This window comes from Bubalus kerabau, chromosome 15, assembly GCF_029407905.1.
Source record: "Bubalus kerabau isolate K-KA32 ecotype Philippines breed swamp buffalo chromosome 15, PCC_UOA_SB_1v2, whole genome shotgun sequence".
Classification (NCBI taxonomy): Eukaryota; Metazoa; Chordata; class Mammalia; order Artiodactyla; family Bovidae; genus Bubalus; species Bubalus kerabau.
This window is the reverse complement of record NC_073638.1, coordinates 17,399,673-17,417,396: the sequence shown is the minus strand read 5'-3', so window position 1 is coordinate 17,417,396 and position 17,724 is coordinate 17,399,673. Positions and strand designations below refer to the sequence as shown.

General features: G+C 39.6%; 1 protein-coding gene across 2 annotated transcripts in view; it reads right to left on the bottom strand.

The window, feature by feature from the left end:
* RAB39A (RAB39A, member RAS oncogene family) overlaps nt 1-17,724 on the bottom strand; it is a 63,149-nt gene that overhangs the window by 24,529 nt on the left and 20,896 nt on the right. The window contains exon 2 of one of the 2 annotated variants that reach the window (XM_055547788.1): nt 1,433-3,652. The exons of the other annotated variant lie outside the window; for it this stretch is intronic. Within the exon in view, the coding sequence (XP_055403763.1) occupies nt 3,226-3,652 (427 nt within the window). The 3' untranslated portion in view covers nt 1,433-3,225. Of the gene's footprint in view, nt 1-1,432; nt 3,653-17,724 lie in introns of those variants that run through there. 2 annotated transcript variants of the gene reach the window in all.

The following is a 17,724-nucleotide window of genomic DNA, read 5'->3' as shown; positions in this document are numbered from 1 at the left end:
TAACCCAACTAGACCACCAAGGAAGCCTGAAGCTTTGTTCTTAATTTAACCAATGGCAATATAAAATCTGACAAAAGCAGCACGAAGATGATTTTATTAATCCATAGATTCAGTTTTTTCATGATATAAAGTTGGATAAAAAGACTGCCCAAGTTATCTTAACAATAATAGAAATGACTGCTTTGGTTGCTACCAAACCAAACCAACTAACCAACCAACCAAACAAACCAAAACTGGTTTGAAGCTTTGGGAAACCTAGAGTAAACTCTCAAGTTTCCAGGCTCAAAAACTCTTGTTTGCTACTACCGTGTATATAAAGGCCACATTTACACACTCCACACTCCAATTACATCATCATTTTGGCTTAAGCTTACCATTTAATGAAACATATCACTACATGCCCTGAAAGTGTTAATAATACTCAAGATGAACAATTTCTGTCAGGGACAAATTTGTTATATGCTTGGATAGTTTTTCATTTCTTTTTAATCATATTTAAAATATTTAATAATTAGCTAATTATTAAATTAGCTACATTGTTCATTTTAAAGATTTTAATTTAAGTAAGGTTTAAATTAAATATTAAATTATATAATTCTAATGTAAAATCGAGTATTTTTGATTTATAAGAGCCTTAGTCAAAATATTTTGCCTGGAGCTAATATCTTTACTACATTGGCATTATTATCCCTATGCTATATAATGATGTGTTAGAAAATAGGTCAGTTACTTATATGTATAGGGAGATAGGCAGATAAATAGATAAAGATATCTGGCTAAGGTTATAAAGATATTTGGCAGTCTGGTATAAGAACTCAAAAATTTCAGCTCCTCTATAATATAATGATTTAGCCCAATTTTAGACTTTGTGGATTCAGTTAGATAACATTTCCCCTTTTATTCAACACACACACACACACACACACACACGCACCCTGACACAGCATGATTATGGAAAGAACACCAACCAAGATACAAGACTTACACTTCGATGCTTGCTTCTGCTCATGTGTGATTCTGCTAAGTATCAGCTTTATGGGGCCCTGCCTTCCCCATTTGTTTCTTTTGATTCCTTAATTCGATTCTAAATCTTGGAACACATCATACGCTTTGACCAAACATGAGTGCTATCCCAACATTAGTATTACAAAGGGTATCCACTGAAAGTTAAATCACATTTTATATTTTAGCTGTTTAACTTTACAAGTAGCCACAAATAACCGTACTTTAAACTACTGTTAAGTATTCACTATGTGAGTTTATGCTACTTTGAACTGATGAAAATTATAAGATTTTAAATTGTAACAATAAAAATAGACTACTTCACATTTGGGGTGACAGTATTGTCTTATCTGGCCAGTTATAGTTTGAACTTACTCAAGTAAAATTAACCCAAGTATATCAAGAAAACATTGACAATATATTCAAAAAATTATAGCGATGATATAATTTATAGTCTCTACAGGCACTATAAAAATACTTACATTAACCTAGAAAGGTACTAGTATTTAAACATTCCAAGAGGCACAAAAACCACATTCAAACATGACTTTTGATAGAATTAAGTCTTGTGGGATTTTCTTGCCTATCATTTCCACTTTAGAGGAGCGGAGTTTCAGGGTAACAGTCTACAGAAATACATCAAACCAAGAACTGCGCCAGGTCCATGAAAGCATATACCTTCTTTGCTCCTTCTGTGTGGGAGGGAAGGAAAAGAACATGGGAAAAATTCTCATCCATTGTAAATATAATAGTATGCCCATTAGCAGTTGGTATTGATCTCACATTTGTATAATTCTTTCTGCACTTACAAAGCTTTTCTACATGATTCACTGGATTCCCAAAATAATTCCATGAAATACAATTAATGAGGCCATTAGCTTTGTTTTATAGATGAGAAAACTAACAGAAGTTAAGTTACTTACTCATGTATGAATACTGGAAAGCAAAGGCAAGCTTAGAACCAGGTTTTCTGATTTCTCATTAAGTATTCTTTCTACCATACAAATTTGGTTTTCAAACAAATGAAGCAACTATAGTTAAACAGTAAAGACTTTATGATTCCAAAAAGCAGTTTCTTTGCGATCAAGAATGGTTTACAGAACAGAATAGAAATGTATATTATAAAATATTTGACATTGTCATAAAAATGTCCCTTCCAGGAGGGGAATTTAATTAACAAGTTAAAAATTAGGAAACTCAAACAGTATCTTATAGCCGTAACTCATTATTTTATTTTTACTTTTACTGATGATATTTTAAAATAAAATTTGAATGCTATTTCAAACATCTAGCCAATTTTTCTTACCCAGAAAAGTATTTTTTATACTTTCCTTGTATTGAAAATGGGGAAATTTGGAAATTCACTTGAACATAAAAAGCAATTATTAAAAATATTCTACACTTACCTATATGGATAATTTTGACAATAGCTCAAGGTAGACTGGATTTATTTTCTTTGAAAATGTCATCAGTATACAAATTCATTTTTCTTATCTTATTAAGGACAGTATACTATAAAAACAAACATTTTCTGATAGTGATCCTTCATTTTGATTTTTACAAATATTTATAATAAAATATTTTGCTGAGATCCTTAGATGTCTCTATAAAACATAAAATTTTCAGGAGCAATAAATCAGAGAACAAAAATTAATATAAAACTTATCTTTTCATGTTCAGGCAAAATTAAGGGAGAATATTTCAGAGAATGGTTACAAACCTGCGACCTTAAGCAAGAAATTGTTACGTTAGGCCTAGTTAATAACTCTGAGATTGTTTACTTTGTAAATGAACAGTGCACTTTTAAATCCACTTTACTATTTAATATTAATTAATGTTAGAGAATGTAATTCCTGATAAAATCTTTTCAATAGATTATATGTGTGCATAAAACATCCATTTCAAACTATCAAGAAAGACGAGTAATATTGACATATTTGGATATTATGGTCAGTTATATGCTAACAAAATGAGAATGAAGGCAATTATGTAGACACTCCAGTTTCCAGAAAATGTTGTCTGCTTTGCTTGATAATTTAGCAAAATACCAATCTGGTAGTTTAACAAGTTAGCATATTGCTCTGAATTAAATACCTTATAAAACAGCGTTAGCATGGGTTTATAATTTTTTAAAATGCTTTCATCATATCATTCTGTTGTTAATGTTGGTATTTATTCTGAAATGACACCCAATCTGTTCTTAATTCTTTGGCATGTTTGAAGTCAGCAGAAGCACTCTTTCCTGGGCTTTACTGCTTCCTCAGAAGAATGCACAGTATTTGGAACGAAACCACTTTTAACCCCTTCCCAGCCATCCTGAATACAAATCTCTCCCCTTTTAATAAGTTCATATATGTCTCTTGTCAAGATAGTGAAGGATTCCTCAACATTCGTAGCATCTTTTGCTGAGGTTTCTATATACTTCATACCACAGTCTGCTGACAGTTTTTCAGCTTCTTCCCTTGTAACTTGACGTCGTGAAGCTAAATCACATTTATGTCCCACTAGCAGAAATACAATCTGAAATGGCTGTACGTGCATTTTTGCTTCTTCCAGCCAATCTTTCACGTGTTCAAAAGACCGTCGGTTAGTAATGTCAAATACTAAAAATCCACCAACCGAGTTGCGGTAATAAGATCGAGTTATTGATCTGAAAAATAAATAGAAAAAAAGGTTGTAAGAGGACAACTTGTTCTATTTCAAACAATGTAGCACCATAACAAAATCTGAAGATACTTTAAATGTGATTTAACTAAAGTTTATAAATCAAATATGAAGTGTCTCAAGTGAACAAAAAAATTCTATGAAACTAATATGCAAGCCAGTTTCATCCACTGACAATATTAAAGTAGATATTTTTAGATAGACAAATAAGCACTTATATGTCATCTCACACTCATGATTACTTATTTCTAAATATCCGATAGGATAATTATCACATTACTGTGATTAAAAGTATGTACACAGAAAGTTTTGGTTCAGAGCAGAAGTTACAATGATCTTAAGAATCTTTTCCTATCATTTAGGTCAACAAGCTACTCCTTTTGTCAGTTAAGGAAGAAGAAACGAGGACAAACTCATCACTTCAGTTAGAGGTTTAGTCCTGGGTTAGCTATACCTGTTCAAGAAGCAGGAAATTGTTCAGACACAGGATGTGAATCTGAGATGCATGTACTAATGATTGTTGGCCTCTATGGATCTAGTCTCTGCTCTCCCAGCCTCAGAAAGCCAACCTTTACAGAAGCTTTCTCAAACCCCTTTGCCCTCTGGCCTGCAGTGGGGTTCAGCTAGCGGGAAGGGGGTCTGCTGGAGACTGGAGGAAAGGGAGGACAGGGTGTTTACCCCTCCCTTTGTCTCTGCCAGGCTGTGATTTGGTAGTGGTTGTTTTCTTCTGCTTCTTGCTGAGGTTGCTGTTGGATAATCCCTCTTCCACGGCTCTGCCTCTCAGCAGGTTCTGGCAGTCTCATTCCCTTTCCTGCCCCTTCTGGCCAGGTCATTATAGCTTCCCACTGAATGCTTCACCATTCTTCATTGGTGCCCTTGACATGGCCCACATTTCTGGAAATAGTCATCTTCATAAAACTCTTTGCAGTTAACCTTTCAAGTGTGCCATTTGTTTCCTGACTAAATCAAGAGGCAAGATGGCAAGGCCATACTATTTTATATTTTTTGCCTTTATGTATGTTGTTTTCTCTACCTAGAATGTCTTCTACATTTTTCTTTGCCTAGCAAACTCCCATTTCTTCTTTAGAGAGTCAGTTAAAAAATCCTATCATATAAAAAGCCTTCCTTGTCACTGTCTTCTCCTTCTCTACCTCTCTTAGGTATTTCTCTAGTAACTCCATCAAACCTTTGGCATACTGCCATTATTTATCAATTTTCATAATGTATTGATTGGCTTTGTTGGTATCTCTTCTACTTAATGAAGACATAACAACAAATATGTTCCTTCTTGAGGGCTAAACATATTCCATCTATGTATCTAACAACTGCCTGACAAGTGATGGATGTAATTTAATATTTGTTATATTGGATTAATTAATCTTATTGGAGAGGGAATGTGTTAAATGTTGTATGAGCCAGAGATCACATAAGTGTCTTAGCTTCCAAGTTGTCACTGATTATTATTATTATTTTTTTTTTGGTCAAGCCATGTGGCTTGCAGAATCTTAGTTCCCTGGTGGTGGTGGTAGTTTAGTCGTTAAGTTGTGTCTGACTTTGCAACCCCGCGGACTGTGGCCGGGCCAGGCTCCTCTGTCTATGGGATTTCCCAGGCAAGAATACTGGAGTGGGTTGCCAGTTCCTTCTCCAGGGGATCTTCCCAATCCAGGGACTGAGCCTGCATCTCCTGCTTGGCAGGTAGATTCTTTACCATTAAGCCACCTGGAAAGTCCTTAGTTCCCTGACCAGGGATCAAACCTGGGACTCCTGTAATGGAAGCATGGAGTCCTAAACACTGCACTGTTAGGGAATTACCCAAGTTGTCAGTGATCTTAAGCATTTAGATCATCCTTAAGCAAGTGTTCCTGTTACTTGCCTGAGGCACCAAAGATATTTGTGAAGTGTCAGTTACTTTACATACCTTCTTTATCCTTATTGCTGAAATCACAGCTCAGTTCAGTGTCTGGATACCACAAGTACAATTTGTTGAAGAAAGATTACCTCCCTTCTGCATATCTCCTGCCTGCCCTTCTCCTTGGAATTCCTAATAGAGAGGCTCTTAAATGACTGCTTAAAAAAACCTCTTTCAAGGACTACTGTACCATACAGTTGGAGACAGTAAGAAAAAACTCCCCCTATGATTGTGTGAGTGCTAAGTTGCTTCAGTCATGTCCAACTCTTTGTAACCCTATGGACTGCAGTCCACCTGGCTGCTCTGTCTATTGGATTCTCCAGGCAAGAATACTGGGGTAGGTTGCCATACCCTTCTCCAGGGGATCTTCCAGACTCAAGGACTGAACCTGCAACTTCTGCATTTGTAGTTGAGCTCTTTACCACTAGCGCAACCTGGGAAGCACAATCCTATTACCACTGGCAGGCTATAAATAATGCAGTTCATTTAAATTGTTGCTGTTCTTTATTAGTTTTGCGGGATAACGAATTTGTTATTGTTTTACTGCTCATCTATATACACTGGAATTTAGGCAGATGTGCAGGGGAGAAGGCAATGGCACCCCACTCCAGTACTCTTGCCTGGAAAATCCCATGGACGGAGGAGCCTGGTAGGCTGCAGTCCATGGGGTCGCTAAGACTTGGACACGACTGAGCGACTTCACTTTCACTTTTCACTTTCATGCATTGGAGAAGGAAATAGCAATCCACTCCAGTGTTCTGGCCTGGAGAATCCCAGGGACGGGGGAGCCTGGTGGGCTGCCGTCTATGGGGTCGCACAGAGTCGGACACGACTGAACTGACTTAGCAGCAGCAGCAGCAGCAGCAGCAGGGCTCCCCAGGTGGTGTTAGTGGTAAAGAACCCACCTGCCATTGCAGGATACCTAAGAGACAGGGGTTTGATCTCTGGGTCTGGAAGATCTCCTGGAGGAGGGAATGGCTATCTACTCCAGTATTCTTGCCTGGAGAATCCCATGGACAGTGGAGCCTGGCTGATCAAGTTCCACAGGGTCTCAAAGAGTCGAACACAACTGAAGTGACTTAGCACGTAGTGTCTTCAGTTCAGTTCAGTCACTCAGTCGTGTCCGTCTCTTTGCAACCCCATGAAGTGCAGCACACCAGGCCTCCCTGTCCATCACCAACTCCCGGAGTTCACTGAGACTCACGTCTATCGAGTCAGTGATGCCATCCAGCCATCTCATCCTCTGTTGTCCCCTTCTCCTCCTGCTCCCAATCCCTCCCAGCATCAGAGTCTTAGTGAAACCTAAATAAGGCTGACATTAGACTGAAAGCTTTCACTTACTCAGAACCACGTCTGTATTACTCCCCCTTCGCCAATTAATTTCCTAACAGTATAATTTAAAACAATATGCCTTTAAAAAATTTTTTTATTTTTATTATTTACTTTTAACTCTGCTGGGTTTTTGTTCCTGCATGTGGCTTTCTCTAGTTGCAGCAAGTGGGGACTGGAGCGGTGCATGGGCTCCTTGTTGTGGTGCTTTATTTTGTTGCTGAGCATGGACTCTAGGGTACATGGGCTTCAGTAGTTGAGGCATGTGAGTTCAGAAGCTGCAGCTCTTGAGCTCCAGAGCACAGGCTCAATAGTTGTGGCATGTAGGCTTAGTTGCTTTACAGCATGTGAGATCTTACTGGGCAGGGATCGAACCCATGTCTCCTGCATGAGCAGGTGGATTCTTTATCTTTGAGCCACCAGGGAAGCCCAAACCAACATGCTTTTGTGGTTAAAAACTCAACACTGTTCAGGACTGGGGGACACATGTGCACCCGTGGCTGACTCATGTCAATGTATGGCAAAAACCACCACAATATTGTAAAGTAATTAGCCTCCAATTAAAACAAATTAATTAATTAAAAAAACAACACTGAAATGCTTGTCTATTAGGCAGAGGCATGTCTTACACTGTAGGAAATGCTATATATTCTAGCACTCTGTATTTAATTTTGAAAACATATTTGGAATACAGTTGGCAAATCATTCTATAGAATAAAATAATAGCAAAATATATGTGACATATTCTATAAAACAGCCCTTGTTAATAATTAGTTGAAATAAAAGGCCTCAATAGGACATCTGCCTTTTTTCAATATAATAACTTCATCTCCAGTTTGTATCTGGATATTAGATTTAGAATTCTGATATAGTGAGGCTTCAAATTCAGAATTAGTTGTCCTAAGAAGTAGGGTTTTCCCTAAAATAATTGGGTATCCCTGCTGTCAATTATTCAGGGGACGAGACAGGCCTCAAGATTGAAAAATAGAACTTGAGAGCCAGGTCTTACAGAGATGATGAGGGGGCATCTATCTTTCTCTGGAAGTTCCTCTCTTGGGTTGAGACACCTAGGTCTTCAGAATGTCTTAAAGGTGTTTTAAGGAGGCAGGGAATAAACCCTAAAAGAACTAGGTAGATAGGTCTTCCTGTAAAGAATCCAAGAGTTGTAAATAATGAAGAGTAACAATTTTTTTAAAGCAACAACATCTTTTGCATGTTATTTTAAATCTATTTCCTTCTGGGCTTTGAAAGTCTCATTGAATGAATAAATGATTTAAATAAAGCCTGGGAAAGATTCTACTGGACAATTACAGGCATGACATTTTAGAATACAGACATGCCCTTTTTGTCAAGAGCTATTATGCTTTTGAGAAATAGTTCTTGGCTTAAAACCTGGCTTTGATAGAGATTAACAAACAACAGGTGTCTGTGCAATCTCAATGCTCATCAAGAGCTAGGTGTTCTGATTCACAGGCAGGAACTATGTCATCAAACAGAAGTCATATACAGGCAGGAATAGGGGTGGAACCTGAGGGGACCTGGAGCAACACGGCTCACACATGTCTACTTCTGCAACACCCTTTCAACCTACAGCCTTATGTGAATTTCCCCTATAATCAAAGAGGAAAAAAATTCAAGTCTGCCTTACAGATGGCTCTAAATAATATGTTGGCATCAGTCAATTCCACTCAATAGTGGAAAGGAGAAATTCTTCCATTTCTTCCAAAGGAGAAATCCTCCATAATGAGGAACTTTTACCAGAGGAAGAGACGGAGAGATGTATGTTAAGGACCTACATCAATTCATGAGCAGAAGCTAAGGGTTAGGTATGTTGGAAAAAACAAAATCAGAAGATTGATAATAAGGATATTTGGGATGTGTGGATGGGTCTTGAGTATGCAAATACTGTATCTCATGTGAATATTTACCAAAAGCCTCCTCTGTGAAGGAGTTCTTAATAATCGGCTAAACAAAATGTCCTGTCCTACACTCATCAGTCAGTATTTTTATCCTATTTTGGACTCAAAGTGATCATGGTAGCAAGCTGACTGGGCTCAGCATAGACTTTCTCGTATCTCAACTTTAATAGCTTAATACTCAATTTTCTAGCAGTTAATGATATCTTGAATATGGTACCTTACCTGGGAAAACCATCACAAAGGGGACACTGATATGTTCTCACTGTAAAAGACATTTAATGTGGACTCAAGCCATGCTAGCACCACCATCCATGAATTTATGGAATGTCTTATACAAAGTTATGATATCTCACACTTTGCTACAGACCAAAAGGTTTCAGTTAACAGAGGAAGAAATGGGCTGATTCCATAAGATTCAATGAGCTTATGTCACAATTGCCTAAAGGGATACACCTATAAAACTGTGGAATGGGTTATTAAGATCCAGTTATGTTAACAGATACACAAACACACATATGTATAATAGATAAACAAAAAGTTTATCTATTTGTTTAGATAAACTTCCCTGGTGGCACAGTGGATAAGAATATGCCTGCTAATGCAGGAGACATGGGTTCGATCCCTGGTCCAGGAAGATTCCACATGCCGAGGAGCAGCCAAGCCCATGTGCCACAACTACTGAGCCCACGTGCTGCAACTACTGAAGCCCATGTACCTAGAGCCTATGCTCGGCAACAAGAGAAGCCACTGCAATGAGGAGCCTGTGCGCTGCAACAAAGAGTAGCCCCTGCTTGCCACGACTAGAGAAAGCCTGGGCAAAGCAACAAAGGCCCAGCACAGCCAAAAATAAATAAAATATTCAATATACATTACAATAACCTAAGTGGAAAAGAATCTGAAAAAGAACACACACACAACTCCTCCCCCCCACCACACACACACACACGTATAAAAAAACTCAGTCAACTTGCTGTACACCTGAAACTAACACTGTAAATCAACTACTTTAATTAAAAAAAAGATTTAGTTATGCTTATGCCCAGGAGTTGACACCGTGTAAAATTTTAGCATGATCCTTCAGGATGTATATGTTTTAAGCTAGTGAGGAATATAGTAGGTAGTGATTTTTTCCCCATAAAAAGATGTTGTGGTATGGGAAACAAAGGGTAAAAGTGGGGTGATGGTACCTTTCACAATTACACTTAATGGGTCACTAACATTTTTTGTTGCTTCTAATCTCTGTGACTCTGAACTCTGCTGATATAAAGGTTTTAGCATCCAAGGGAGAAACGCTTTCACTAGAGAACCTCGTGACACTTCTATTGAATTTGTAGCTGAGACTGCCAACTGTCCATTCAGGGTTTCTTATGGCAATGGGTGAAAAGGCAAAAAAAGGGGCAACAGTATCATGGGGACCACACTGGCCTCTTATGGTTCTTGCCCTGGGATCTTTGGGTTCATTCCAAGCCTGGTCCCCAGCTATCCTGTCAAGGCTCTGTGACTCAGACATGCTTCCAGTAGCTTTTGTTTTTTATTAAAGTCCTCAAATTATTACTGCTGGCAACCAAAGATCTGATTGACAGAGGCTACAGATATTTTGTAGGAAAGAATGATGGAAAACAAAGTTACAAACATAAACTTTCAACATAGTTTTATGAAGCTAAAATTCATTCATTAAAAAAAAAATTGTGGTAAAAAACACATGAGATTTACTCTCTTAACAACTTTAAAGTATACGGTATTGTTAACTATAAGCACAGTGTTGTACAACAGATTCTCTAGAACTTTTTCATCCTGCATGACTGATACTTCCGTTCTCATTGAATAGCAACTTCTTATTTCCTACCCTCTCCCACATGCCCAGCCCCTAACAACCACCATTCTGCTTTCTGCATTTGTGAGTCTGACTTCTGCAAATACCTCATATAAGTGGAATCATGCAGTATTTGTCGCTCTGTGACTGGCTTATTTTGCTGCAGGAAAATGGGGAGCAAGAGGACAGTCATGTCCCAGGTCTCAGGTGAGTCCCTGAGACAGCCCACCAAGTGTCCTTGGCAGGGAAGAATTCAAGAGTAAGCCATAGTAAAGTGAAAACAAGTTTATTCTGGGAGATACACACTACAGAGATGAAGTGTGGGCCATCTAAAAAGTCAAGAGGCCCTGAAAAATGGGGCGGTTAGTTTTTAATGGGCTGGGTAATTACATATGCTAACAAGTAGGAGGATTATTCCAATTCTTTCAGGGAAGGGACAAGGATTTCCAGAAGTTGGACCACTGCCACTTTTTGGTCTTTTATGGTCAGTTTGGGAATTTTCATGGCACCTGTGGGTATGTCATTTAGCATGCTACTACATAACAATGAGTATAATGAGGCTTAAAGTCTCAGTTCAGTTCAGTTACTCAGTCGTGTCCGACTCTTTGTGACCCCATGAATCACAGCACGCCAGGCCTCCCTGTCCATCACCAACTCCTGGAGTTTACTCAAACTCATGTCCATTGAGTCGGTGATGCCATCCAGCCATCTCATCCTCTGTCGTCCCCTTCTCCTCCTGCCCCCAATCCCTCCCAGCATCAGTCTTTTCCAATGAGTCAACTCTTCTCATGAGGTAGCCAAAGTACTGGAGTTTCAGCTTTAGCAGCAGTCCTTCCAGTGAACACTCAGGACTGATCTCCTTTAGGATGGACTGTCAAGGGACTCTCAAGAGTCTTCTCCAACACCACAGTTCAAAAGCATCAATTCTTTGGCGTTCAGCTTTCTTCACAGTCCAACTCTCACATCCATACATGACCAAGAGAAAAACCATAGCTTTGACTAGACGGACCTTTGTTGGTAAAGTAATGTCTCTGCTTTTCAATATACTATCTAGGTTGGTCATAACTTTCCTTCCAAGGAGTAAGCGTCTTTTAATTTCATGGCTGCAATCACCATCTGCAGTGATTTTGGAGCCCCCCAAAATAAAGTCTGACATAATTTCCACTGTTTCCCCATCTATTTCCCATGAAGTGATGGGATCAGATGCCATGATTTTAGTTTTCTGAATGTTGAGCTTTAAGCCAACTTTTTCACTCTCCACTTTCACCTTCATCAAGAGGCTTTTTAGTTCCTCTTCAGTTTCTGCCATAAGGGTGGTGTCATCTGCATATCTGAGGTTATTGATATTTCTCCCAGCAATCTTGATTCCAGCTTGTGCTTCTTCTAGCCCAGCGTTTCTCATGATGTACTCTGCATATAAGTGAAATAAGCAGGGTGACAATATACAGCCTTGACATACTCCCTTTCCTATTTGGAACCAGTCTGTTGTTCTATGTCCAGTTCGAACTGTTGCTTCCTGACCTGCATATAGGTTTCTCAAGAGGCAGGTCAGGTGGTCTGTTATTCCCATCTCTTGAAGAATTTTCCACAGTTTATTGTGATCCACACAGTTGGAAGTCAAATCTTCTGCAATTTTGGGCCTAGCTGGTTCTAACCAGTTTATGTCATCTCTTCAATAACTATGTCCTTCTTTTAAAGATTGTAGCCTGCCCACTTCTCTCCTGTCTCAATATCACATATTAATACATAATGCTCCCAAGATTTATCCTCGTTATAGCATATGACAGGGTTTCTTTTTCTTTTTTATGGCTTAATGATTTTCAATTGCATGTATATACCACATTTTCTTTATCCACTCATCTCAAAATTTATTCCTACATGTATATTTACTTTAGAATAGAAAAGGAAAAAGGTTGTCTTGTTTATATAAACAATTTAAACTGTTTAATCATTCTCTCTAATTTCTTTTCCTGAAATATATATAGACAAATGAAATTGAGAGCACTGGAGTTTGCTTACATTTATAGAGTTACTTAATATATGGACAATGCAGCCAAGTGTGAATGAGATCTTATATGTTATTATTATGAACTTTATAGGATATGCACTAGCCTCTTACAAAAGCAACAAAACATAGAAAACACTTGCTGACTTTACTTGGGTAAAATGAGCCAGTTGTTCCATTCTGGAAATGCCCTTCCTGTGGCTTTGCCAATTGTCAAATAGGCATTTGGAAGATGGAAGTACTTTGACGTTAAAAGGCTATTGGCAGCAAGCAGCCTACAAATGCAATAGCTTTGGGACTGCCTTTTTTCACCATGACATTACATTCCTATTGCCCTTCTGGGAATAGTCATTGTGTTGATGCTTTATTTACCTGCTTCACTTGTAATCCAGGCCCTTAGGACTGCTTTCAGGAGACCAAAACACATCTCCCCCACCCCCCTCCTCTTATTATTACTGACTTTAATAGTCCCTGCTCTTGCCTTCTGAAATGTGTTAAGTCACTTCAGTTGTGTCCAACTCTTTGCAACTCCATGGACGGTAGCCCACCAGGCTTCTCTGTCCATGGAATTATCCAGGCAAGAATATTAGAGTGGGTTGCTGTTCCCTTCTCCAGGGGTCATCCTGACCCAGGGATTGAACCAGGGTCTCCTGCATTACAGGAAGATTCTTTACCGTCTGAGTTATCAGGGATGACTTCTAAAACTTGGGGCTTATAGGATATCTCAGGATATCTTTTTTCATACAAATAAATATTAAAATTCTCTTTCTTTGTATAATTCCAAGGTCTTTTCATCAAATTTGTGGTTTGGAGGCTATATGTAATATTTACAATACCCAATGGCCACATTCTCTCTTTGGATATGGGAATTAATTCCCCTGTGACCATCTTTTTTTTTCCCCCCCTTTACCATAGATCATCATTTTATGATAGTGAGGCCTTCTTATCACCCTCCCCCGCAGCATGCTCTATTCATCTTGCATCCTCTATTTTCCTCTGTAGTAATTAACCCATTCTATTTGAACTGTGGTGTTGGAGAAGACTCTTGAGAGTCCCTTGGACTGCAAGGAGATCCAACCAGTCCATTCTGAAGGAGATCAGCCCTGGGATTTCTTTGGAGGGAATGATGCTAAAGCTGAAACTCCAGTACTTTGGCCACCTGATGAGAAGAGTTGAATCATTGGAAAAGACCCTGATGCTGGGAGGGATTGGGAGCAGGAGGAGAAGGGGACGACAGAGGATGAGATGGCTGGATGGCATCACTGACTCGATGGTCGTGGGTCTGGGTGAATTCCGGGAGTTGATGATGGACAGGGAGGCCTGGCGTGCTGCGATTCATGGGGTTGCAGAGAGTCGGACACGACTGAGCGACTGAACTGAACTGAACTGAACTCAACGTCTATATAATTTTTCCAACTTATTTGGTTATAGCCTATCTCCCCTAAGTAGAAGATAAGCTACACAAGAGCAAAGATTTTTTTTTTTCATTTTTTGGTGCATTGTATCCTAGTGTCTATTGGAGAAGGAAATGGCAACCCACTCCAGTGTTCCTGCCTGGAGAATCCCAGGGATGGGGGAGTCTGGTGGGCTGCCGTCTATGGGGTCACACAGAGTCGGACACGACTGAAGCGACTTAGCAGCAGCAGCAGCAGCAGCAGCATCCTAGTGTCTAAAACAAAACTGGGCATGTGTGAGGCCTATTGCGAGTTGTAAATAAATAAACAACTGAATTAGTAAGTTGAGACTCTGTAAGGCTATCCCCAGGCAGCATACAAATAATAAGCAAATGGGAGAATAACAGAGGAAAATATAAAAGAGCTTATCTCCTTTAGATATTTATAGTGGGGATTCATGAAATAGGCCAAATAACAAAGAGGAGAAGAGGGCTGAATAGCAGCACACACTATAAACATATAGGTGAAATCATTCACCTTTTCTAAAGAACTATTGTATTTAAATTGGTAGTAATTCAAATTGTCCTCTGTAGTGGATTCTAGATGGTAGACATGTCATGTGAAAATCCAAATAATTTATTTAGAAATTAATGAGAAATGTTTCTAGCTTCACCATGTGTCTGTAAGGCAATAATGAAAGATGCTTATTTTCCATGTGGTATGGTACCAGAAAGTGTAGAAAAGACTAGCACTTATTCTGACACTCTCTGGCATCCTTTTGCAGGACAAAAATGAGACGATGATAGCGTCTCATGATATTTGATCTTCCGTGTAACAAATGCATTATGTGGTTTAATGTAAGTAAAGAACATTTTCTCTTGGGCTATAATCCTCCTACCATTTTGTGACGTCTGCTTCCATATGACTCTCTCAATATTGCTTCATTTCATGTGGCTTTGTATATCTCTCCACATTTTATAATTTATGTTGGTGTTTATCCTTTTCTCATTTCATTCTATATCTGAAATTATGCAGCTTTTATTTTCAAGAAATTAGAATAAGGTTCTTTTCTATTCTTTTTCTAAATTCATGTTTTCATCAAAGTTAACTGTGTACTTATAGAACATCCTTATTTTTCCCATTCCCCAAACCTGCCAATACTGTATCATTATATCATAATTGTAGAAAGATCATTTCTTGGCATTTGGTTATTCTGACCATGTAAACTTTTCAATGCTGAGCCCTGAAATAAACTATGATTTCTTTTCCTTAGAGTTGATAATTATCTTGCATATTAATCAAGATAGACCAGGCTATGCTACAGTAAGAAATAACCCACCTCTTGATAGGAAGAAGGTTAAAAGAAAATCTGGGCTGTATTTTAAAACTATCACATGTGAGTTCTGGTCAAATCTATTGGCCAGAAATAGTCATATGATTCTAAGTGCAAGAGGGTAGGAAATATATTCTTCCCATGTGTCCAGAGGAAAAGAAGCATCAGATAATGAGTGCACCCTCTTTACCACATTTTTTCCTTCCTTTTCTTTTTTTGGCTAGTTTTCCATGCAGGCCTCAGTAATCCAACCCCAAACTCTGCCAGTTGCCATCTTTTAGAAAGTTCATTCCTGTTAGCTCTTCTGTCAATTTCACCTTCTTGAGGATTCTCTCCTATAATCTTCTCCCTGCTCCAGTCAGTTAGGCCTGGTTGTCCTTGGTATCTGGGGCAGAGAAAGCATCCTGGATCTCCCTTCACCATTTTCTAGGGCATTTCCTTTGCTTTTCTTTAGAAGTAAATCTCCTGTTCCTCGTAGCCCATGTCTTCATTCCTAGTTTATTCTTTTACTTGCATGTGTGTGCTTGTCTGTGTTTATATATATAGAGAGATATAGAGCATATCTTCAAGTACCTTCCTAAAAAAGACGCATGAGGGAGACTTGTTCAAGATGGCAGAGTAGAAGGATGAGTGCTCACATCCTCCTGTGAGTGCACCAAAATTGCAACTAGCTGTTGACCAACCATCAACAGGAAGATGATGGAACCCACCAAAAAAGATACCCCACAACCAAAGACAAAGGAGAAGCCACAACAAGATGGTAGGAGGGGCACAATCATGATCAAATCAAATCTCATACCCACCAGTTGGGAAACCCACAAATTGGAGAACAATATTACAAAAAAAGTTCTGCCACTGTTGTGAAGATTCTGAGCCCTATGTCAGGCTTCCCAGCTTGGGTATCCAGCAGGGACTAGGAGTCTCCAGTGAAGCAGATTTTGAAGGCCAGCAGGATTTGATTACAGGACTCCCACAGGACCAGGGGAAACAGAGACTCCACTCTAGGAGGACACACACAGAAATCTTGTGTGCCCCAGGACCCAGGGGAAAGGAGCAGTGACTCCACAGGAGACTGAACCACATCTACTTGTTAGTGTTTGAGGGTCTCCTGCAAAGGCATGGATCAGCAGTGGCTCACTGCAGGGATGGGGGCACTGGCAGCAGTAGTCCTAGGAGGTGCCCCTTGGTGTGAGCCCTCTTGGAGGCTGCCATTAGTCCTACCATGGCAGCTTCTCAGGTGGCTCTACTGGTAAAGAGCCCGTCTACCAATGAGAGAGACATAAGAGATGTGGGTTTGATACTTGGGTTGGGAAGATCCCCTGGAGGAGGATATGGCAACCCACTCCAGTTTTCTTGCCTGGAGAATCCCATGGACAGAGGAGCCTGGCGGGCTACAGCCCTGCTACTGCTAAGTCACTTCAGTCATGTCTGACTCTTTGTGACCCCATAGATGGCAGCCCACTAGGCTCCCCTGTCCCTGGGATTCTCCAGGCAAGAACACTGGAGTGGGTTGCCATTTCCTTCTCCAATGCATGAAAATGAAAAGTCAAAGTGAAGTCACTCAGTGGTGTCCGACCCTCAGCGACCCCATGGACTACAGCCTTCCAGGCTCCTCCGTCCATGGGATTTTCCAGGCAAGAGTACTGGAGTGGGGTGCCATTGCCTTCTCCGGGCTACAGCCCATGGGGTTGCAAAGAGTAGGACATAACTGAATCGACTTAGCATGAAGGCATGCATGCAGGGCCTTTAGACTCTAAGGCTGGGTAACGTCAGGGCCAAACTAATAAGGAGGGAGTGCAGCCCCACACATCAGCAGATAATTGGATTAAGAGCACAGCCCTGTCCACTAGAGCAAGACCCAGTTTTTCCCACCATCAGTACCTCCCATCAGGAAGCTTGCACAAGCCTTAGCCTCATCCACCAGAGGGCAGACAGAAGAAGCAAGAAGAACCATGATCCCACAATGGTTAGAACAAAAACCACATTACAGAAAGTTAATTAGGATGAAAAAGCAGAGAGTTATGTCCCACATGAAGCAACAAAACCCCAGAAAAACAACTAAATGAAGTGGAGATAGCAATCTTCCAGAAAAAGAATTCAGAATAATGATAGTGAAGATGATCCATGATCTCAGGAAAAGAATGCAAAGGATGCAAGAAATGTTTGCCAAAAACCCAGAAGAACTATCAAGAACAAACAGAGATGCATAATACTAGAAAGAATCAATAGCAGAATAACCGAGGCAGAGGAACAGATAAGTGACCTGGAAGACAAAAGGAAAAAATCACAGCCACAAAAAAGAATATTACAAAACAAAACAAGAGATGAAGACAGCATAAGAGACCTCTGAGACAAC